At 40.1% G+C, this 24,368-nt stretch overlaps 1 protein-coding gene across 1 annotated transcript in view; it reads right to left on the bottom strand.

The window, feature by feature from the left end:
* Positions 1–24,368, bottom strand: part of LOC126452148 (uncharacterized) — a 701,717-nt gene that overhangs the window by 55,168 nt on the left and 622,181 nt on the right. The window contains exons 8-10 of the mRNA XM_050091038.1: positions 22,008–22,097; positions 20,894–21,052; positions 15,757–15,882 (exon numbers count right to left, since the gene is read on the bottom strand). Coding sequence (XP_049946995.1) covers positions 15,757–15,882; positions 20,894–21,052; positions 22,008–22,097 — 375 coding nt within the window. The remainder of the gene's footprint in view (positions 1–15,756; positions 15,883–20,893; positions 21,053–22,007; positions 22,098–24,368) is intronic.

The raw sequence follows: 24,368 nt of genomic DNA, 5'->3' as shown, positions 1-24,368 counted from the left end.
CTGGTGAGTAGATCAGAGCTTCTAATTAGTTCATCCCCTCCAGTTATTTCAAGTACTATCACAGGAGGTGAAGAGCAAATAGGGGACTAGCCAGAGAAAATGCAGGAAGCACTCACTTAACAAAAGTAGAGCCAGTCAGGGGATTCCGAGATACTGACTACTGCACTCTGAAAACTTATTTCTATTGCTGTCATAGAAGATTATAGGATGTTATCAGAAAACAGAGGCAACACTCATCTGACAAAAAACAACAAAGGGACTTTCATATCTATCTATGTGTACATCTACACTCAACAAATCACTGTGAAGTGCATGGCAGAGGGTATGTCCCATTGTATCAGTCATTAGGGTTTTCTCCCCATTTCATTCATGTATGGAGTGCAGGAAGAATGACTGCTTAAATGCCTTCATATGTGCTGTAATTAATCTAATCTTGTCTCAAAATCCTTATGGGAGTGATATGTAGGGTGCTGTAGTATATTCCTAGAGTTACCATTTAAATCCGGTTCTTGTAGCTTTGTATGTAAGCTTTCTCAGGATATATCTAAAAAACAAAGATGATGTGACTTACCAAACAAAAGCGCTGGCACGTCGATAGACACACAAACAAACACAAACATACACACAAAATTCTAGCTTTCGCAACCAACGGTTGCCTCGTCAGGAAAGAGGGAAGGAGAGGGAAAGACGAAAGGATTTGGGTTTTAAGGGAGAGGGTAAGGTGTCATTCCAATCCCGGGAGCGGAAAGGCTTACCTTAGGGGGAAAAAGGACGGGTATACACTCGCACATGTCTGTATATGTGTGGATGGATATGTGAGTGTGTGCGAGTGTATACCCGTCCTTTTTCCCCCTAAGGTAAGTCTTTCCGCTCCCGGGATTGGAATGACTCCTTACCCTCTCCCTTAAAACCCAAATCCTTTCGTCTTTCCCTCTCCTTCCCTCTTTCCTGACGAGGCAACAGTTTGTTGCGAAAGCTTGAATTTTGTGTGTATGTATGTGTCTGTTTGTGTTTCTATCGACCTGCCAGCGCTTTCGTATGGTAAGTCACATCATCTTTGTTTTTAAATACAAATAGATTCTGACTATGACTCATTGATGTTATAGTCATAGTACATAATAATAATAATAATTATTATTATTATTATTATTATTATTATTATTTTCGTTGTGACGTGCACAATTTCATGTTTCCCTGCATTTAAAGCCAATCTTTGCAATACTTTGAAATCTTATCAAGGTTTGACTGAATATTTATCCAGTTTCTTTCAGGCAGTACTTCATTATAGATAGTTCCATCCTCTGCAAAAAGTCTGAGGTTACTATTAATATTGCCCACAAGGTCATTAAATAAAGCATGAAAAACAACAGCCTCAACACACATCCCTGGGGCACATCCAAAGTCACTTCTACATCTGTTGATGACTCTCCATCCAGCATAACATGCTGTGTTTTCCCAACAAAAAAATCTTCAATCTGGTCACAAATTTCCCTCAATACCACATACAATTGCACTTTTGGCACAAAGTATCAAAAATGGCTCGAAGCACTACGGGACTTAACATCTGAGGTCATCAGTCCCCTAGACTTTGAACTACTTAAACCTAAGGACATCACATACATCCATGCACGAGGCAGGATTCAAACCTGCGACCGTAGCAGCCGCGTGGTTCCGGACTGAAGCGCCTAGAACTGCTCGACCACCGCGGTCGGCGTACGAAGTATAGATGTGATACACAGTCAAGTGCTTTGAGAAATCAAGAAATACTGCATTTACTTGGCTTCTTTGATCCAAAGTTTTCAGTATGTCATGTGAGGAAAGTGTGAGTTGGGTTTCACATGACCAATGCTTCCAGAATCCATGATGTTGGCATTGAGGAGGTAATTCTGTTTGATATATATCATTGTGTTTGAGCTTAGAACGTGTTCTTAGATTCTACAAGACACTGATGCCAAGGACACTGGACACTAGTTTTGCTGATCACTTTTACTACCCTTCATGTAAATGAGCATGACCTGTGCTTTCTTCCAACTACTGGGGACAGGCTTTTGTTTGAGGGATCTGTGAGATGATGTGGTTAATGAAGGGTGCTAACTCAGCCACAAACTCAAGATTGAATCTGATAGGGATTCCATTGGGACCTGGAGCTTCATTCAACATTAACTATTGCAGCTGTTTCTCAATACCACTGACACTAAAACTTATTTCACTCATCTTTTCAGTGGTACGAAGATCAAAATGGAGCAATTTTACTGGTTGTTTCTTTGTAAATGCTTTTGCTTTGCTACTTTCAATTTCAGTTCCTGTCTCATTCACAAGTGAATGGACACTAATTTCAGTACCAATTAACAGCCTTTACATTTCACCAGAATTTCTTTGGGATTTTGTGAAAGATCATTTCAGTGTCTTCTGCTATGGTAGTCAATGAAGGCTTCACATGTTGCCCTCTTGACAGCCAAAACACATTTCATTTAGCATCTTTCTACCTATAGCTCTATGCCTTATTTTCCATCTATTATACAGCAGTCCCTGTTTCTCTGAAAGTTTCTTTACAGTGATTGTATACCATGTCGGGTCCTTCCCGTTATGAACTGTTCTACTGGATATATATCTGTGCAGTTTGTGGTCAACTATTCTTTCAAACTTGATCCACAGTTCCACTACATACTTGTGTCCTGTGCTAAAAGTTTTAAGCTCCTCACTGAGATATGGCCCTACTAACTTTTTTATCTAGTTTGTTTTGGTGTGTGTGTGTGTTTTCAGAGCTTATGGGCACTCAACGGCAAGCATGTCAGCACCCTTACCGTCATTGAAACAAACAAATGTGGATAAAGTATCCAAAATTGTTTCATACAGCAAGGTGGAAATCCATAAAATGATACTCATTCACTCACTCTCACCTCGCTCGCACTGAGCCACACAATCACTCTTATCTCATATGCCCGAAATAACAATAAAAAGGGGGGGGGGGGGGAAGGGAAATTTGAGTGGCTGACCACTTATAAGCTGCATGGGTGAGCCAGTCTCCCCATTAACACATTAAGAACATATCCCCAAAAATTTAGGAAACAAGTTGGACATATCACTGAAACTTAAAACTCTCACCACATCTGTGTGTATGTTACCTGAAATAAAGGGCAGATGTGCTGGCAAATCTGCTGCTGCCTTCTGGTCAGAAAATAAACCACAGTCTCATATAATGTGGTGCACAACGATATGTACACAACAAGCACTACACATTGGAGGGTACAAGAAACCACACATCATATGGCTGTGGCTTATGTGAAGACAATAAGGAGAATCTTTTCCCATCCACATGGCTGAAAAGAGGTACACCACTGCTGCACTGTAGGTTTTGCTAGACAGAGCTTATTGTCTATCACTTCCAGCCACTCATCTTCCCATCAGCACATGATGCTGTAACTCAACAGTCAGATGAGAGAGTGCACACTGATCTAACCAAGGATCAAGACATGTCTCCTTGTCTGCTACATCTGCCTATGCTCACAGCAGAAACACACCTCCTTCCCCAGCCATTGTAGCCAGAGGAGAGCAATTTTCTGAGCTGGATACAAGTGTTGCAGAGACCGAAGGGCACTCATGGAGTTGGAACAGATAAAAAATTTAGCAGGTATGGCACACCTCGTCTGCTCCAGTGCCCTGAAGAGCACAGATAATTTGGTATCAAAGACGGTGATCTCTGAAGACAACCAAAGCTTGAGGACACAATCATCAGCAAAAACAACAAAACAACCAACAGAGTCCCCTGTTTAGGTAGACCCATCTGTAAATACAGCTACATGGTTGTGGTGCCCATTTAAAACATCAGAAAACATCACATTAAAAACATAATCAGAAATGCAATCTCTCTAGTACTGCACTAAATCTAAAACTGCTCTGGGCTTCTGCAGTAATGAGGATGGCAGTCAGTTAAAACTCAGGATTTGAGCCTGTACATTCCCACATGAAGGGACACCTACACATTTCGCACAGACCCAAAATGGCGTCATTACCTGTGGGTGATTCATAAAGAGGCATTCCATAGCAGGATGAGCAATGGTAAGGTACGGTGCGGAAGTGGGAGCGTGAGTAGCTGACACATCTGACGAACGATGAGAAGCTGCTACTGGATGGTTAGTAGCAGTTCACCAGCCTCTCAATGGGTATGGGACTGGTCCTGCAAGCACCCATGTCCAGCATAATTCCGTCTTGGCGTACAGCGTAAACACTTTCAGGTACAAAGATCTTGCTGATCCGTACACTGTGCACGTATAACTCCAGCCGCAATTAAACGAAATTCCTATAAAACTAGAGCAGATGTGCCCTGTCCCTTCCCCATAGTTTGTGTTGAATACTTCGTGTGTCCCATAGAGAAGCACTTTTCTGTCAGAATATGGCTGCATTGCATAATCGTAAAATAAATTATGTTTAGTTACATCAAAACAGTACGCTCAGTGAGTAGTGCCTGACTAAAAATCCAAATATCTAGAGTTTAATTCCCAGTTCAGCTTGGAGCTTTTCTTTTCCTTTAACACTTCTTTTGCCATCTCTTCCAATGATTTGTTAATGCGAGAAATGTTCAGTTACACCATGTCCCCATGTCACATGAGTCCATATTACTATTCAGATCCCCTTAATAGTTGACTGGGTAAGTCTGTTCTAAGATTGGAGGGAGGCAAGGTTATACAATCTCCAACAGGACCTCTTGGAGTGGGAATGACATTGTCACCACACTTATAGGTCTTATGTTATTTACAATCAATTTTGGTGTTACATTATACCATCTTCAGGCCCTGAGTACAGTAAACACATCACTTTTCATAACTATGTACATGCAGCATCAAATTATCTTCAGTTTTCAAAATTGATCATCGTGAATTCCGTTAAACTAAAATAATTTGTTTACATATGCACATGTGATCAGCAAAGTGATGAAAACTTAACAAAAGACAAGAGCTGTGGGTAGTGTCTATACTATATCATATTTATATCTAAAAACAAAGGTGATGTGACTTACCAAATGAAAGTGCTGGCAGGTTGACAGACACATAAACAAACACAAACATACACACAAAATTCAAGCTTTCGCCCCAGATCACGTAAGAAACAGATTGACCGTCCTTACGGCGGAACAGGCAACCGTAAAAATAGTTTTCCCGTCGGTCAACAGATGTCACAGGCGACGCTACAATGCTAACTGACCTGTCCATGTCGCGGAATTGGCAACGCTGTATCTACGGTGACGTGAATGACGCTGATTTGCGTTCGGCTAGAGCGCTGCGCGCGAAATGCATTCGTCACACTGCTGACTGTAGCTCATGATCGGTTGTGGTTTTTCCAGAGTTTTCAATCTGAGAATGTAGATTAGCTCCTGTGATTCTACAAACCAAGTTTATTTCTCACAATCATACGCAAAATGAAATAAATGAAAAGTAACACACAAACATTTCTCGTGAGTTACTGTTTAAATGCAGACTGTAATGCAGTCGCAAGGGTTTTACACTCGCCTTCCATGCCGTCTATTTCCTCTTTGCTATACAGCTCTTCTGATACGGATTATGGTGGTAAAAAAGATCTCCACGTGCAGGTTAACACTAGAAAGTTTTCAAAATGCGCACTCGGTTATGATGCGAATTAAGGCTGGACATATTTCAGTGACAGTCATTTCAAATTTAAATTCTTTTACTTTGCATGTAACTTATCGTAAATGATATAAGAGTGGCACAAAACGATGAATTTTGAACTGTTGTTGAAAGGGGGCTGCAAATGCGGTAATATACAAGTGAAAGCGTGTTTTTCGAGCATATTTTGGCGGGGTCAACTTTGAAGAGCCACAGACGGCAAACCACAATTATGTTAAAAATTTACTTTGTACAGTTTAAAGATAACCCACAAATATTCGCAACAGACGTACGCTTTTACCTGCAATACAGTTATTACTGGGGATATCCGCACTCGCGCAGACCTGTTATTATAAGTAGTGTTGTTTTCAAGTGAAAGCTGTGTGAGGATTATTAGCGCACAGATAAAAAAAAAATTAAAATATGCAGCGTCTATAGTTTGCATGTTATGCTCGTTCTCTTCTATTCTCCTCCCTTCATTCCAGTATAAATGCTTGTTCACAAGTATAAACGAATGGCAGTGAACATTGGCGAATTATCTATGAATATTCTTTTGCAGCAGTGTAAACGAGGTTTTACACTTGTTCCCTTCGTTCGCTCTAGTATATACCAGGATTTAGAGGGACCGATGATCTAGCAGTTAGATGACGACTATTATTCATTTATTTCACTGTTGCGATTTCAGCTCTAGAGTCATTTTCAAGTACCAAGGGAAAGGTCTTGTAAGGTAATGCTTCTTAAATTGTTTACCAAATGTTACCACACTATGCTTTGCATTTTGTTATCCATATGTTATATTGGTTTCAGTTTTCACATTGCACACAAAAATGCCTCTACACCCAAAATTACGATAGTGAAGTGAATAAACAGTTTTCAAAAGTCCAAATTGCAGCAAAGATTTTATTTAAAAATTATATGATATGATTCTTGTACAGGAAGGGCTGCCACGTTATATTGAATATAACATCGACAAAATTTAAATAGGATCGAATGCTTATGGCTCTTAATTAATTCTTACTCGTAACTAATTTATTGATTTGCCTGAATTTAAAATCCACTCGCGTAACCTTTCTTTATCTTTGACGGGAAATCTGAACATTTTTAGTTCAGGATTTGTTCATCTACTCCTTCCACAGTTGATATACTCGTAGGTCCTCGGTATGACGACTCGATCCTCTACCACCGGTATGTCAGAAACAGCTGTACTTCACAGAGGCCAAACAGTGGAAAGCTGCACGCGTTCGGCCGATGTTGCCACATATTTCACAGAACGGAGTGCCATCTAGTGGTTGATTCTAGAAGTAAGGGTGTGACGCTGTTGCCGCCTGGTGGCCGTTTCCTGACAAGGGTTGCCTGCTAGACCAAGCGATCGGGCAATCTGTTTCTTACGTGATCTGGGCTTTCGCAACAAACTGTTGCCTCATCAGGAAAGAAGGAAGGAGAGGGAAAGACGAAAGGATGTGGGTTTTAAGGGAGAGGGTAAGGAGTCATTCCAATCCCGGGAGCGGAAAGACTTACCTTAGGGGGAAAAAAGGACGGGTATACACTCGCACACACACACGTGTGGATGGATATGTGTGTGTGTGTGTGTGCGCGACTGTATACCCGTCCTTTTTTCCCCCCTAAGGTAAGTCTTTCCGCTCCCGGGATTGGAATGACTCCTTACCCTCTCCCTTAAAACCCACATCCTTTCGTCTTTCCCTCTCCTTCCTTCTTTCCTGATGAGGCAACAGTTTGTTGCGAAAGCTTGAATTTTGTGTGTATGTTTGTGTTTGTTTGTGTGTCTGTCGACCTGCCAGCACCTTCATTTGGTAAGTCACATCATCTTTGTCTTTAGATACATTTTTCCTACGTGGAATGTTTCCCTCTATTATAACTATATCATATTTATAATTATTGCTCCAAAACTGTGCAGCCTATGGCATAGATGTGTTAGGTAAAAGCAGTGAAGGCACACAAATTGATCATCTGTACAAGGGATTATTCAGTAGAATCAGTTTTGACTACATCAGCCCTAGGAGAGAGGCTGTTAAGACATTGGAGCAGTCCCCAACAGACTGTCTTTGCTACTCATTCTGTCTGGTAAGTCGCCCTTGACCTGCAGTTCTGGGTGACTTTTCCATAATTCTCCCTATTTCCTAAACCTCAAGAAGGCTTTCCCTTCATACCTCTTCCTTCCTTTTCAATCCTTAAACCTAAATAAGGAGCCAATGGCTCCGAAAGCTTGCGCATTTTGCTGACTTTTATGTGTTTACTCCTGCCACCACTTGGTGAAAAAGGTATTTTGTTTATACACCTACCTCAGATATTAAATAAACTTTTATGAACATGACAGCAAGTCCCGCATCAGCCGTAACCAAAACACACAACACTAGAGCATGAAAAGATGGCTAAGTTTTCAAAGTTCAAAGTTCTCTGTATAGATAATTCAGAGACTTCATTCAGGTAGGTCAAGGATCAACCTTCAACACTGCAAATATTGCAAACAAGTCTGTGCCAATTTGTTCCAATGACAATAATATGTCTGGATCCTCCCTTGTTACAATTGTTCAAAAAAAACATGGACACGCAGTTTCCAGGGCTCTTGGGTGTCCAGCCGGTTGCATTGTTGAAGTCCCACGATATTTTGGCAAATAGCCTTTCTGATGGAATGGTCTGTCTGCTAATTGTCAGTGTTGTTTATGTCCGTCAGTTGGGCTTCAATTCCCTGTGCCGATAGTCCGATTATGGCTGCAAACATTTCAATTGTGAGCACCGACGCTTAGATTGTGGCTACCGGCAATCCGCTTGCAGGCACCGACCCAGGTCCACACAGTCCCCGGTGTCGTGCCTTTTGGTGGAAGATGCAGAATCCCGCGGAGTGCCCCCGGTGCCCATCGTGGAAGGATCTCGTGTCCACTTGAGGTGTGCTCCTAGGTGGAGCAACGTAATGGTTTCCATGCCTTGCTGAGTTGAAAACCTGTGTCTCGGTTTATGAGATTGTCCATTACATGAATTTCAATGGCTTTCTTGAAGATGGTGTCCTAGTAGAAGCTGTAGGGGGCCAGAATCTTGGTCTCTTCATATTTCGCGTTCTGTCGAGTTTCCAAGCAGTGTTCTGCCAGCGCCAATTTGTTGGGCTGTCCTGGGTCCGTTTGGCGTTGGTGTTCTTTGCACTAGAAAATGTGTTCCGCAAGAACAGGTACAGCAATTGACAGATCCAGACAGCCCTCAGATGACGGAAACACAGCAGAAGCCCAGATGAAAAACAGTCTAAAGATGAGGAACCAGGCCTTGCCTTTCTACTGTATGCAGGCAATGTGACGTCAAAAATTGGGAGACTGCTAAAACTACACAAAATTGACATGGTCTCCCAACCACCATCCAAGATACGCACCTTACTGGGGACAGTGAAAAACGGATTTGGCCTCAAGAAAGCGGGTGTATATAATATTCCATGTGGTTGCGGCAAATCTTACATGGTCAAACAATCCAAACAACCATAGACCGCTGCAAGGAATACCAATGCCACACATGCCTAGGCAAGCCCAAAAAATCAGCACTGGCAGAACACTGCTTGGAAACTGGATGCAATGTGAAATAAGAAAATGCCAAGATTCAGCGCCCCAACAGCTCCTACTGTGACAGCATCTTCAAGCAGGCCATTTAAATTTGCATAACGAACAATCTCATAAATCGAGACACAGGTTTTCAACTCAGCAACGCATGGAATCTATGACTTAGCTATATCAAGGAGTCACGCCTCAAGCGGACACAAGATCCTTCCACGATGGCCGCCGGGGACACTCCACGGAATTCTGCACCTTCCACCACCTGGTGCGACGCCATGGACAGCATAGACCTGGGTCGATGCCCGCAAATGGATTGTCAGTGGGCGCAATTAAAGTATCAGTGGTTGCAATCAGAATGTCGGCGGCTGCAATCGAACTGTCAGCGCAGGGAAATCGAAGCCCGACTGACGGACACAAATAACGCCGACAATGAGCAGAGAGACCATTCCATCAGAACCACCTGATGATGGCATAAAGGTTATTCGCCGAGATATCATGGGACTTGAACGATCGCATTCGGCTGGACACCCAAGAGCCCTGGACACAACGCATATGCCGGGAAAGCCTCCGATCACATAGACATGCAGTTGCATGTGAGAAAAGTAGAATCAGTATTGTCCATTAATATGTATGAGTAAGGCTTCCTAAGCTTTCTGAAATTCAGAAACCTCAAACCTGAATAAATCATCATCCATTTTCAAATCAACATCTGGTCATATTTCATGCAGTGTCCAGTGCTAAAGGAAAATATCAGTTTTTTTCTTCTTGTTAGGATTTTATGCAGCCATTTATTAGAATGGTTCCAAATTACTTTGGTGAGATACTCAGTCTAAGGAATAACACAAAGCATAACCAGTACACCAGCAAAAGCTGACTTGCACTGTCATATGGCAGTAGCAGTCAGTCAGTGTGGTGTGGTCCAATACATGAGATGTGAAAGGTCAGGCAAGAAAGATGTGGTGAAAAATTTTTGTACCAATCTCAGAAGTGTGATAAACACAAATGTTATGAAATAAATTATTACAGCTCTATTATTTCAAGCAAATGACATAATTAAAAATAACAGACCACAGCTCATACAAACATATCAGTGGCACACTGTCAAACAACAAACTGCCAGAATACACAACGGCACATATTTAGGAATTACTAAAATGAATTTAAAATCATTTCTTATAAATAAATATCTCTATAGGCTGAAATAACTCCAAACTACTGTAAGCACTATGAAACCAAAGTCTACTTGTTAATAGATCTGCAAGCTACTATCGTATATAAATTTTTGTAAGTAGCGAAAGAAGATACAAAATTAGGTACAGACGATGGAAGAACTTGTGCTGCATGACAGAACTGTTTGTTAGAAGCAGATGTGCACTTATGAGAAGCAGATATACACCATTGAAAATAAGCATGGAAATAATTACCTTATTTTGTACTGCGAAATTTGTAAAAACAAGGGGAAACTACAGCCGTAATTTTTCCCGAGGGCATGCAGCTTTACTGTATGATTACATGATGATGGCGTCCTCTTGGGTAAAATATTCCGGAGGTAAAATAGTCCCCCATTCGGATCTCCGGGCGGGGACTACTCAAGAGGATGTCGTTATCAGGAGAAAGAAAACTGGCGTTCTACGGATCGGAGCGTGGAATGTCAGATCCCTTAATCGGGCAGGTAGGTTAGAAAATTTAAAAAGGGAAATGGATAGGTTGAAGTTAGATATAGTGGGAATTAGTGAAGTTCGGTGGCAGGAGGAACAAGACTTCTGGTCAGGTGACTACAGGGTTATAAACACTAAATCAAATAGGGGTAATGCAGGAGTAGGTTTAATAATGAATAGGAAAATAGGAATGCGGGTAAGCTACTACAAACAGCATAGTGAATGCATTATTGTGGCCAAGATAGATACGAAGCCCACACCTCCTACAGTAGTACAAGTTTATATGCCAACTAGCTCTGCAGATGACGAAGAAATTGAAGAAATGTATGATGAAATAAAAGAAATTATTCAGATTGTGAAGGGAGACGAAAATTTAATAGTCATGGGTGACTGGAATTCGAGTGTAGGAAAAGGGAGAGAAGGAAACATAGTAGGTGAATATGGATTGGGGGACAGAAATGAAAGAGGAAGCCGCCTGGTCGAATTTTGCACAGAGCACAACATAATCATAACTAACACTTGGTTTAAGAATCATGAAAGAAGGTTGTATACATGGAAGAACCCTGGAGATACTAAAAGGTATCAGATAGATTATATAATGGTAAGACAGAGATTTAGGAACCAGGTTTTAAATTGTAAGACATTTCCAGGGGCAGATGTGGACTCTGACCACAACCTATTGGTTATGACCTGTAGATTAAAACTGAAGGAATTGCAAAAAGGTGGGAATTTAAGGAGATGGGACCTGGATAAACTAAAAGAACCAGAGGTTGTACAGAGATTCAGGGAGAGCATAAGGGAGCAATTGACAGGAATGGGGGAAAGAAATACAGTAGAAGAAGAATGGGTAGCTTTGAGGGATGAAGTAGTGAAGGCAGCAGAGGATTAAGTAGGTAAAAAGACGAGGGCTAGTAGAAATCCTTGGGTAACAGAAGAAATATTGAATTTAATTGATGAAAGGAGAAAATATAAAAATGCAGTAAGTGAAACAGGCAAAAAGGAATACAAACGTCTCAAAAATGAGATCGACAGGAAGTGCAAAATGGCTAAGCAGGGATGGCTAGAGGACAAATGTAAGGATGTAGAGGCCTATCTCACTAGGGGTAAGATAGATACCGCCTACAGGAAAATTAAAGAGACCTTTGGAGATAAGAGAACGACTTGTATGAATATCAAGAGCTCAGATGGAAACCCAGTTCTAAGCAAAGAAGGGAAAGCAGAAAGGTGGAAGGAGTATATAGAGGGTCTATACAAGGGCAATGTACTTGAGGACAATATTATGGAAATGGAAGAGAATGTAGATGAAGATGAAATGGGAGATATGATACTGCGTGAAGAGTTTGACAGAGCACTGAAAGACCTGAGTCGAAACAAGGCCCCAGGAGTAGACAATATTCCATTGGAACTACTGACGGCCGTGGGAGAGCCAGTCCTGACAAAACTCTACCATCTGGTGAGCAAGATGTATGAAACAGGCGAAATACCCTCAGACTTCACGAAGAATATAATAATTCCAATCCCAAAGAAAGCAGGTGTTGACAGATGTGAAAATTACCGAACTATCAGCTTAATAAGTCACAGCTGCAAAATACTAACGCGAATTCTTTACAGACGAATGGAAAAACTAGTAGAAGCCAACCTCGGGGAAGATCAGTTTGGATTCCGTAGAAACACTGGAACACGTGAGGCAATACTGACCTTACGACTTATCTTAGAAGAAAGATTAAGGAAAGGCAAACCTACGTTTCTAGCATTTGTAGACTTAGAGAAAGCTTTTGACAATGTTGACTGGAATACTCTCTTTCAAATTCTAAAGGTGGCAGGGGTAAAATACAGGGAGCGAAAGGCTATTTACAATTTGTACAGAAACCAGATGGCAGTTATAAGAGTCGAGGGACATGAAAGGGAAGCAGTGGTTGGGAAGGGAGTAAGACAGGGTTGTAGCCTCTCCCCGATGTTGTTCAATCTGTATATTGAGCAAGCAGTAAAGGAAACAAAAGAAAAATTCGGAGTAGGTATTAAAATTCATGGAGAAGAAATAAAAACTTTGAGGTTCGCCGATGACATTGTAATTCTGTCAGAGACAGCAAAGGACTTGGAAGAGCAGTTGAATGGAATGGACAGTGTCTTGAAAGGAGGATATAAGATGAACATCAACAAAAGCAAAACAAGGATAATCGAATGTAGTCTAATTAAGTCGGGTGATGCTGAGGGAATTAGATTAGGAAATGAGGCACTTAAAGTAGTAAAGGAGTTTTGCTATTTGGGGAGCAAAATAACTGATGATGGTCGAAGTAGAGAGGATATAAAATGTAGGCTGGCAATGGCAAGGAAAGCGTTTCTGAAGAAGAGAAATTTGTTAACATCCAGTATTGATTTAAGTGTCAGGAAGTCATTTCTGAAAGTATTCGTATGGAGTGTAGCCATGTATGGAAGTGAAACATGGACGATAAATAGTTTGGACAAGAAGAGAATAGAAGCTTTCGAAATGTGGTGCTACAGAAGAATGCTGAAGATTAGATGGGTAGATCACATAACTAATGAGGAAGTATTGAATAGGATTGGGGAGAAGAGAAGTTTGTGGCACAACTTGACCAGAAGAAGGGATCGGTTGGTAGGACATGTTCTGAGGCATCAAGGGATCACCAATTTAGTATTGGAGGGCAGCATGGAGGGTAAAAATCGTAGAGGGAGACCAAGAGATGAATACACTAAGCAGATTCAGAAGGATGTAGGTTGCAGTAGGTACTGGGAGATGAAAAAGCTTGCACAGGATAGAGTAGCATGGAGAGCTGCATCAAACCAGTCTCAGGACTGAATACCACAACAACAACAAAATGGAAACAGACTTCAAATATACAAAAGATATCTACAGCAAAAAATTAATCCCATAATACATAAAACTAAGATATTACAACACAGTCATCAAATCAGGATGCCTTTATGAGGCTGAAACACATTTCAAACAGACTGACAGGGCAAGATAAGTAACTGGAAAAAATTTTAGGTACAAATTAGCCTGAATAAGCAACTTAAAAAACTAAGAGCAAATACAGGAACTGAAAAGTATACAGCACTTCTTCATATGAGGAAAAAACGCAACTACAATTCTACAGGCATATTAGAACAATGGAACCAACCAGTAGACAGGTTGTGGAATTCTCTGAAAATTATCTATAATGTACTTATGTCTGAAAAGTGCTGCACAAATAGTCAGATCTTGACAAGATTTCAACATGATGCAAAAATTGGCAGTAGCTTTAAATATTTAGGATACAATCAGTTAACTCATACAAATACCTGGGTGTGACAATTTGTAGGGATATGAAATGTAAAGATAACATAGGCTCAGTCATAGGTAAAGAAGGTGACATGATTTAGTGCACTGGTAGAATATCCTGAAAGCAGTCTATGATGGAGACTGGTTACATAACAGTTGCATGACCCATCATAGAATATAACTGAATTGTGTGTGATCTGTACCAAATATGACTAACAGAGGCTACTGGATGTCTACACAGAAGGGCAACAGGAATGGTCACAGGTTTGTTTTACCTGTGAGGGAGTGTCATGGAGATGCGACAGAAACAAAAATGCCAGATACTTAAAGATAGATGAAACTATCCTGAAAGTATTTGCTTACAAAGTTTCGAAAACAAGCTTTAAATGATAAATCTAGGAATATAGTGTAGCCCCTATCTTTCTGTAGAGGACATGTGGTCAAAATTAGATCAATTATTAATTACAGCACACACAGAGGTATTTAAAATCATTCTTCCCACACTCCATATCTGAATAGAATTGAGAGGGGTACCCTCAACCATGTACTTTGGGGCGGTCTGTAGAGTATGGATTTAGATGTAGAAGTCACAGTAAAGCTAAAATTGGTACAGTAAAATGGATTGGTGCAGTAAAAGTAGACCTGAAAAATGCAGCAAAAACACAACAAAATATGCCACACAAAAAACTTTTTACATGGAAGATTCACGACTGAACTGTTGACCTAACAGAAAAACTTAAGAAAACCAGAACAACCTAACATGATAATAGGAGAAGTGTACATTCTGAGAGAATGAGAGAAATTTGGGCACTATGGAAAGGTCAAACAAATCTCTGTAATGCCCTTTGTTGTACACTGTGCTGGCTAGTGATGCCCAGACATCGACGTCATCATCATCGTTATCATCATAATCAACAACAACATGTATTAACCTTTATTCATAAATGTGACATTATCAGAGCCAACAATTTATGATTACATGCAAAAAGAAATGTCGATAAATAAATAAATGCCAAGGCTTAAAAATGATTCTGAACACCATAAATAAATAACAAAAATGTTCTAATAAGAATAATTTTGCGATTTCTAAGTCCAAGTAAAATAAAACTGAATTATTTTAATCTAAAATTGAATGACAAATAAAAACAGACTTAAAACCTAAAACAAAGAGGTAACAGTTGGCAGTTCTATTGCGTAAGAATAGTGTATCTGTCCTGTACCTCATGTTCCTGGTGGTGGTTAGTGTTTAACGTCCCGTCGACAACGAGGTCATTAGAGACGGAGCACAAGCTCGGGTTAGGGAAGGATTGGGAAGGAAATCGGCCGTGCCCCCTTTCATGTTCCTATTTTGATGGCTGGTAAATAAATATTTCCTGTATTGTTTGTGTGCCTGTTGACGACTCAACACTTCCACTGTTCTGCAAGTTGTTACCTTTATTTACAAATTATTTATATTCTTGTAAAGCTTTCCACAGCTTACTAATATATACATCTGTTTTCGGTTTATCATACAACATTAAATCAATACATTTTATTTTACCCAATGAGGTTATTGTCTTTAACTAAAATCAAATCAGTAATATGTGGAGTTAATGGTTTTCTCTAAACTTCACATTAAAAAGTCAGGAATTTTACAAGAAACTAACCATGGAAGCAGGAGATGGAGTGGCTTGAGGCTGCAACTGCTGCACTAAAACTGCTGTAAGTGCTCGGTTCTGAGCTTCAAGATCTTTAATACGTCGTTGCAGAGTGCCTATTTCTTCTCGCAAGCCCTGGAAAAGATTCCTAGTGTTAACATGGATCTCAGTTAAAGAACATAAATTACAAAAGAATTACTAACAGTCCATAACTGATGTCATGAAGTATACTAACAATACCTAATGTCCAAAACACAAGTTATCAGCAAATAATTTAATGAACTGCCACAGTATCATACAACATTTTATATCAGTTGGTACTCAACAGGTTCAGGTACAGGTAAAGCCAGTACGAATTTTTAAATAACAGATGACATTTCATTCCCACCCAAGAGGAAAATGGAGGATGAAAAGATTTTCAAGCACATTATTTTGTATTACTTGATGAAATGTCAGTTTTGTACAGTTGATAGTTATGATGACTGGAGCACTATTATTCCGAAGTGTTTTCTGCAGGTAATATGTCATTTTGGGTTATGATTACAATATAATTCTGTAGTGGGCTACAGGAACACTTTTATTTGGATACTGCGTGCAAGGTGTACACACTTCCACATTTGTGAGTAACATCAACATGCTAGGCTTTGGGTTATGTGATTTCACTCGCACACGTGTTGAAGTTACTGCATGGGCAGAAGGCTCAATTGATGGGCCTTTGCCAGACTTTTTCAACATTGCGTGGTTCACTTCCATCATTGCTGGTGTCATTTTAATGAGAAAATCACATTTCCTATTCAATATAATTACCAAAAACTACAAAAAAAAATTGAAAGTCACATTGTTATCATGATGGCTCATTTAGACAGCACGGTACTTTTTATGGGTCGACCGAAGCGTCCAATCCCACCAGTCGGCTTTGACCCATGAGGTGGAACTGTTGTGGTGTATGACGTCATGATGGCGCGGAGTTTGATTTGTGAGTGTGGCGTGTTTGTAGGTGTCATCGTGTTGTGGTCTGTTATGCCCTCTGGTGGTGTGTTTAGGGGTTTTGTGTAGTGTGGTGTAATGGGTTCAGTTTGGTCTTGCTCACTGTACTGCGTTGTTCAAGTTTTGGCTGTGTTTCTAGCGGAATTTGTTTTAGTGAGTTAACTATTTAGTGGTTTTGTGTGAAAGTTATTGTAGTGCTGTTCGCTGTAGGTCATGTGTTAATTTGAGTGGTCAGGTATGAATACGAAGGATAAAATCAACAGCACTCGCCTGCATGCAATGATGGGCAATACTCCGTTGGAGCTTATTAAGTTTTGACAGATCTTTAGTTTGTTAGCGGAGATTGTGAAGTGCTCTATTTGTGGGCAAGAAATGAAATTGGCCAAAGTTCCGACGTCTCGGACCATGGATGGTTACATGTGGTTAAAATCAACAGCACTCGCCTGCATGCAATGATGGGCAATACTCCGTTGGAGCTTATTAAGTTTTGACAGATCTTTAGTTTGTTAGCGGAGATTGTGAAGTGCTCTATTTGTGGGCAAGAAATGAAATTGGCCAAAGTTCCGACGTCTCGGACCATGGATGGTTACATGTGGTATTGCCGTACGGATGGCATTTGGCGCTCCATATGACGCAGCTCCTGGTTCGAGAAGTCTAGGTTGGGCATGCGCAAGATTGTTTTGATGACGTATTATTTTTGTTATAGATCCTCACATAGTTTTTGTGCGCATGAGACTGGTGTGAGTGAGAGGAGTGTGCTTGATTGGTTTTCATTTTGTCGTGAAGTATGTTCTGAGTTTATTAAGTACAGGGGTAAGTTGGGTGGGCCTGGGGTTGTTGTGGAGTTGGACAAGTCACAGTTTGGGAAAAGGAAATATGGGAGGGGTAAGTCTGTGGTTAGTGTCTGGGTGTGGGGGGCTGTTGTTTCGGGGGGGTGGGTGTTCCGAATGTGTTTTCAGGGTTGTGGAGGGGAAGTCTAAGGTGGAATTAGTGGGGTTAATTGAGGAGTATATAGAACCGGGTTCCACAGTAGCTCCAAATGCAACATTTTCTTGGGTGAGAGGGGGTACAATCATTTAGTTGTTAATCATAGCTTAGAGTTTAAAAATTATGAGATGGGGGCTTGTAAAAATACTATAGAGGGGTTGTGGGGAGCCGTTAAGTCAGTTCTTGGGAGGGAGAAGAGGCGCTCTTCCAAGCTTCAGTCTCATTTAGATGAGTACTGTTGGCAGAAGAGCGTCCCTGAGGGCTATTGTTTTTTTCAGGGCTATTAGTAAAATGTATAGGCCGAAAGTGGTTAGTTTGGGCGGGTGGGTGGCTGTGGCACGGGGGGGAGGGGGGCGTGTTGGTTTGTGATTTAGTTGTGGAGGATCTATTTTGTTGAAGTTTTTGCTGAGTTGTAGTGTGTGATTGAGATTTTTTTTTTTATTTTGCATTTGGCTTTTGTTTATGGGTTTTTTATTTTGGGGTGAGGGGGGAGGTTGGGTTGGAGGGGTGGGGTGTGGGAGGGTTGGGTCTTTCTTTTGGTTGTGTATTTTTTTGTTGGTTTGTGTGTGTGTGTGTGTGTGTGTGTGTGTGTGTGCGCGCGCGATTGTGGTGGCTGACCTAGGTTGTGGCGCCGGAACGTTGTTGTGGTAAGTTTTTTTGTTTTGTTTTAGTGTATTTGTTGTGTGTTGGGGTCGAGGGAAGTGTTCCATTACAATGTGTGGTTGTGGCTGTTGGTGTTCCAGCATCGGGAGTTGTTGTTGAACTATATAGGTCAAGGGAAGTGTTTGGTCCCAATTTATGTGATCGAGAGCTGCTGTTTAGCTATACAGGCAAGGGAACTGGTAGATTCTAACTTGTGGGATCGGGAGCTGCTGTTGAGCTATGTAGGTCAAGGGAAGTGTCCGATTCCAGATGATATTGTGTTTAGTGGAATTTGGGGAGTTTTGTGTTGTCGGTTTTTTCGTCATTTTGTTTGGTTTTGTATGGGGGTATGTGTCTAAATTTGTTTATATTTAGTTTGTCCCCACCCAAAAAACCCCAATTTCCCGCACTTGTCCCATTAGTGTCATTAGGCTTTTTGTGGAACGTGTGTGTGTTTGTTTTTCAATGTATTTTCGTGTTTATAATGTTTACGTAATGACGTCTTAAGTGCCATATTGGATTCGTGGTTTATGGTCGTTTCCGCCATATTTGTGACGTCATGGGTCAAAGCAGATAGGTGGAATCGGACGCTTCCATATTTCCCTTCTCATAGGCTTGGGCACATTGCTCATGCTATGCTCTTACCTACCTCAAGCCTGATAGCTGATCCACCTATCCACTTACAGGAATATCTACTGTGCACTGAGAACCATAATGCAAATTTGCAGTCAAAAACCATTGCTATGAGTGAAAGAATATACAGGGTGATTCAAAAAGAATACCACAACTTTAGGAATTTAAAACTCTGCAACGACAAAAGGCAGGGCTAAGCACTATCTGTCAGCGAATTAAGGGAGTTATAAAGTTTCATTTAGTTGTACATTTGTTCGCTTGAGGCGCTGTTGACTAGGCGTCAGCGTCAGTTGATGCTAAGATGGCGACCGCTCAACAGAAAGCTTTTTGTGTTATTGAGTACGGCAGAAGTGAATCGACGACAGTTGTTCAGCGTGCATTTCGAACGAAGTATGGCGTTAAACCTCCTGATAGGTGGTGTATTAAACATTGGTATAAACAGTTTACAGAGACTGGGTGTTTGTGCAAAGGGAAAAGTTCTGGACGGCCGAGAACGAGTGATGAAAATGTAGCATGCATCCAGCAAGCATTTGTTCGCAGCCCAGGAAAATCGACTCGCAGAGCTAGCAGAGAGCTGCAAATTCCACAATCAACTGTATGGAGAGTCCTACGAAAAATGTTAGTTATGAAACCTTATCGTCTGAAATTGGTTCAAGCACTGTCTGCAGCTGATAAGATTAAAAGAATCGATTTCTGTGATTTTATCCTTGCTCAAATGGAAACAGATGAATCTTTCATTTCAAAGATTGAGTTCAGTGATGAAGCAACTTTCCACACTAATGGGAAAGTCAACCGTCACAATGTCTGTATATGGGGCACTGAGAATCCGTGGGAAACAACTCAGTATGAACGTGACTCACCTAAGGTGAACGTTTTCTGTGCCATTTCAGCCAATAAAGTTTTTGGTCCCTTTTTCTTCGAAGGTGCTACTGTAACTGGACTACAGTATCTGGAGATGTTAGAGAATTGGCTGTTCCCTCAGCTCGAACAAGAAGCACAACAATTCATATTTCAGCAGGATGGAGCGCCACCACATTGGCACTTATCTGTCCGTAACTACCTGAACGTCAACTACCCGAGGCGATGGATCGGCCGCCAGGCAGCCCGTGACAGAGCACTTCATCACTGGCCTCCAAGAAGCCCTGATCTTACCCCCTGCGATTTTTTCTTACGGGGGATGTTAAGGATATGGTGTTTCGGCCACCTCTCCCAGCCACCACTGATGATTTGAAACGAGAAATAACAGCAGTTATCCAAACTGTTACGCCTGATATGCTACAGAGAGTGTGGAACGAGTTGGAGTATCGGGTTGATATGGCTCGAGTGTCTGGAGGGGGCCATATTGAACATCTCTGAACTTGTTTTTGAGTGAAAAAAAACCTTTTTAAATACTCTTTGTAATGATGTATAACAGAAGGTTATATTATGTTTCTTTCATTAAATACACATTTTTAAAGTTGTGGTATTCTTTTTGAATCACCCTGTATTACACTTAAAGAAATGTCACCTATGGATTAGAACACTGAATTAATTCAGCCATGTATATGTTTCATATACTACATTACAAACTTTCTGCAAGAAACTGGCCTCAACTATGAGAGTCAATGTGGACAAGTGCAAGACAGAAAAACACTGGAAGATAATCACACAAGAAAATGTATCAGTGGTGATTTATGTAGGTCTCACTTCATTTCCTCGTGGTTACAGTCAATTTACTACAAGGACACTTAAAGTAACACTACAGAAAAAGGGAACCATTAACATTATTCTTCTAATAAATCACATTATTTCTGATAAAATATGCTAGTGAAATTTAATTTTATTTTAAATACTATAAAATGAATTCTGTTTCATGATAAATATTTTGTAAACATAGCATGTCATCTACTGTCCTTACTTTCTGAGACAGAAGAGCTCGCACCACTTGATTTGCCACATCATCAAGACAACGCTCATACTGCCGTCTCTGTACTTCTGCATCACGGCTGAGTGAACAGTTATCGTTTTCTAGTACACGTAGCCTCTCTAGAAGAGCAGTTTGCACTTCGCCTGCTCCCTGAAAAGACGACAGTACAGAAGTGAATGATGCGTCAATAATAAAAAAAAAGTGAAGTAATGAAATATCTGTTAACAGCAACAATCCAGTTTTAAGTGCAGTAAAATAAATTTGCTATTCTTAAACTATTTTTCTCTCCTGAGTTCATTATTTGTGAATATTATCATTTGTAAAAATGTCAACAAAGGGCACTGAAAAAAGACTAAAAATTAAATGGGTACACACAATGCAGTGAATGTCTGAGTCAGGCTAAAATATCTGTACAAAGGAGGGAGAGAAGCTAGGAGAAAAGAAAATACAAAAATTGTGAACTGGAATAAAATTAGCATCTCTATAGATGGGGATACATGCTACAAGTTTGACATTCACAGCCTAATTTGAATGAATAGTGAATAACATATAAATTTGTACTTAGATCATGCCAATATGTCGCTATGAATGTAAAACTACAATATATGTCGGGTTTTGTATTTTGATTTTCAAATAATCTAGTGACTGAGAATTAGCTTGACTCAGGTTGTGTAAATCTCAAGTCAAACTGTTCCTATAATGTACAAAGTCAGAAAGGTATCTTAAAAACCACAAGGCTGAGTTTCTTTCTGTTTTGATCGGTCAGTAGCATTTAGAGGGATCACAATGCAGATTTTGGAATATATCATTCAGTGTATATTTTAGCATACTGCTTTTCTTTTAGTTCATCACTACCAAGTACTGTGACCAAATCAAATGAATTTCAGGACATACATAAGAAAATTTATTTCATGTATTTTCCTTAGTGCTGAAAAACTGAATAGGAATGTTTGCAATATAGCAAAAAGTGTATGGCTGAAGTATTATGTGATACAAATAGGAATTTTTTTTTGTCTTTATAACTATTTTTTCACTCCATTTAATCGGGATTAATATATCAAAATATTGATAGGAAAGTCATGTTTTTAATACCACAACAACTTACAGCTGCTTCCAGTGCCCGCAGTTGTTTCCTCAGAGCTTCATTTTCATTTCCTAACTTAACCAATGTATTCTGGAACTGATGTATACGATTCTGAAACCAAAAATCAATAAATAATATTAGAAAAAAAAAGATAAAACATGGCCCTTGTGCACGCCATACTTTAAAACCTTTTCCTATCTTCAAATAAGTGTAATTGTAAGACCTGAAAATCAAACATGTACCTTAAAAATTATTGCTTCATAAATTTAGGTACACATGCTCTGTCCATATATATTACTAAATTAGTCTGCCACCACGTTTTTCTGTCTGTATATGAAGGATAATCTCGTCAACTACTGCAGGGCTTTTGATAGAGCTTTCACTAATAGATAGATTGATTCATGAGGAATATTTATGTATGTATTTTATTATCGTTACACCGGAGAAGTGGCCTGGCTGCAGATTACTTAGTGCTAGCCATGCAAAGCCTGGGCAGGTCAATAGTTTTACTATAAAAATATCTTAAATATCTTAATCCTACATCAGCGATTTGAATAAAATCATCTTCTGATTCAAACAGTTACATTTAATTCAATTAGAAGTTAAATTTCCCTTTCTTACCTAATTTAGGGTAGACAAGTTGGAATAACTGAGGCCACATCAGTAACCCATCAAAAACAGTGTAGGTACATTATTCTTCTAACAATGTAGGTTTATTCAGAAACAACATAAAAATTCTTTTTATCTGAACCTTTGCCACATAAGATTAGGTTTGGCAGTCTGGTACACTGTTTTAATACAATGTGTTGCTACAGCAGCTTTGAACTACAAACGATCTTTTTAAAAAAAATTCTCTGAATTTGGTCAGCCAGGCAGCAGAGCCATGTGCAACCATTTTAGCATTAACTGTCTCATTTCAAACTAGAGATGGCAATGAAGGTCAAAATCACAAAAATTTAGCAACAGTTCAATGATATGTGCACAGCTCTATAAATTAAATAAGATTTGCCTGTAAAATCACTGAAAAAATTACAAATGAAAAATAAATAAGTAAAAATGACAATGAAAACCAGTTGAAACTATGGACATAACCAGTCAAAATTTATTTTTATATCTGTTACATGTCTGAGAAAGTTAAATCTCCATCACCAGGTGGATTTACGTCAGTTAATGTGTAGATGAACTGATGCACAATACAACTTCTCTATAACTTGTGGTGCTGTCTTCCAGTGGTCACAGACTTCTTTCCCTGCCATGTTAATAGCATGCACAACATATGTACACTTTGAGTACATGGAACTAAGTATCAGGTCTTACACTCTGAGCTGATTTCGCAGGCACAACTGTGTGCTGCAACACGCACAGCTAATTACCAGAAGCAAGGTCTTACTGCTCCCCAGTAGCCATGGAAGGAGAATGTCAGAAGCAGTGCAGAACTCATTGGGAAGTGATCATACGTTTTTAAAAAAATCTGAAGCCAGGTGCAGGGCTCATCAGTCACCTGTGAAATATGCACTTTGATGAAAGATCTTGAAAAGGAAGATCATGTACAAATAGATGGAGGTGCAGGCATAAGTTTAGATTGCCACTGCGAATTATACAAGGGGAATTCAATAAGTAATGCAACAGATTTTTTTCCTCGGCCAGTTTGAATTGAATAAATACAGTATTTGTTGCTTCAGCATCTATAGTTTCACGAAATACAGTATATGTAGCACTCAAAATTGCATGTGTTACAGAGGTGTGTTCCAAGCGAAGAGCTGTCATTGAATTACTTTTGGCAGAAAAGCAGAGCACTGCAGATATTCATAGGTGTTTGTTGTCTACAGAGACCTGGCAGAGAACAAAAACACAATGAGGTGGCTGTCATCATCGCAACAAGGTCGTGGAAGCCTGTCCAATCTCCCACAAGCCAGCTGGCCACACACAACTGTGACTTCTGCAATGTTGGAACATGCAGACACTCTGATTCAAGATGAATGACAGATAACAATCAAGCACAAGGCCTAACACAAGTCTGGGATCTCTCAAAATTCCATCAGATTGTTCTTCCTCATCCACCTTACAGCCGCAACCTCAAACCTTCAAACTTATTATTGATTATGGAAGATTGGAAAGTTATTGATGCATGGAGTTGTTGGCTCCAACATCGACCAGTAGAGAGGTACCATGCAGGCATGACAGCCCTCCAAGTAAGGTGGCATATGGCTATCAGATTGAACAATGACGACATTGAAAAATAGAGTTTCATAGCCAAAAGAGTGGGAAATAATATGTTATACTGAAATCCTGAATAAAATCAACTTTCTTTCAGACAAAGGTGTTGCATTAGGTATTGAATGCCTCTCATGTAACTGTGAATGACACTGGGCACATTGCCAA

Source organism: Schistocerca serialis, chromosome 1, assembly GCF_023864345.2.
Source record: "Schistocerca serialis cubense isolate TAMUIC-IGC-003099 chromosome 1, iqSchSeri2.2, whole genome shotgun sequence".
NCBI lineage: Eukaryota > Metazoa > Arthropoda > Insecta > Orthoptera > Acrididae > Schistocerca > Schistocerca serialis.
The sequence above is the reverse complement of the archived record's forward strand: the minus strand, read 5'-3'. Positions and strand labels throughout refer to the sequence as shown.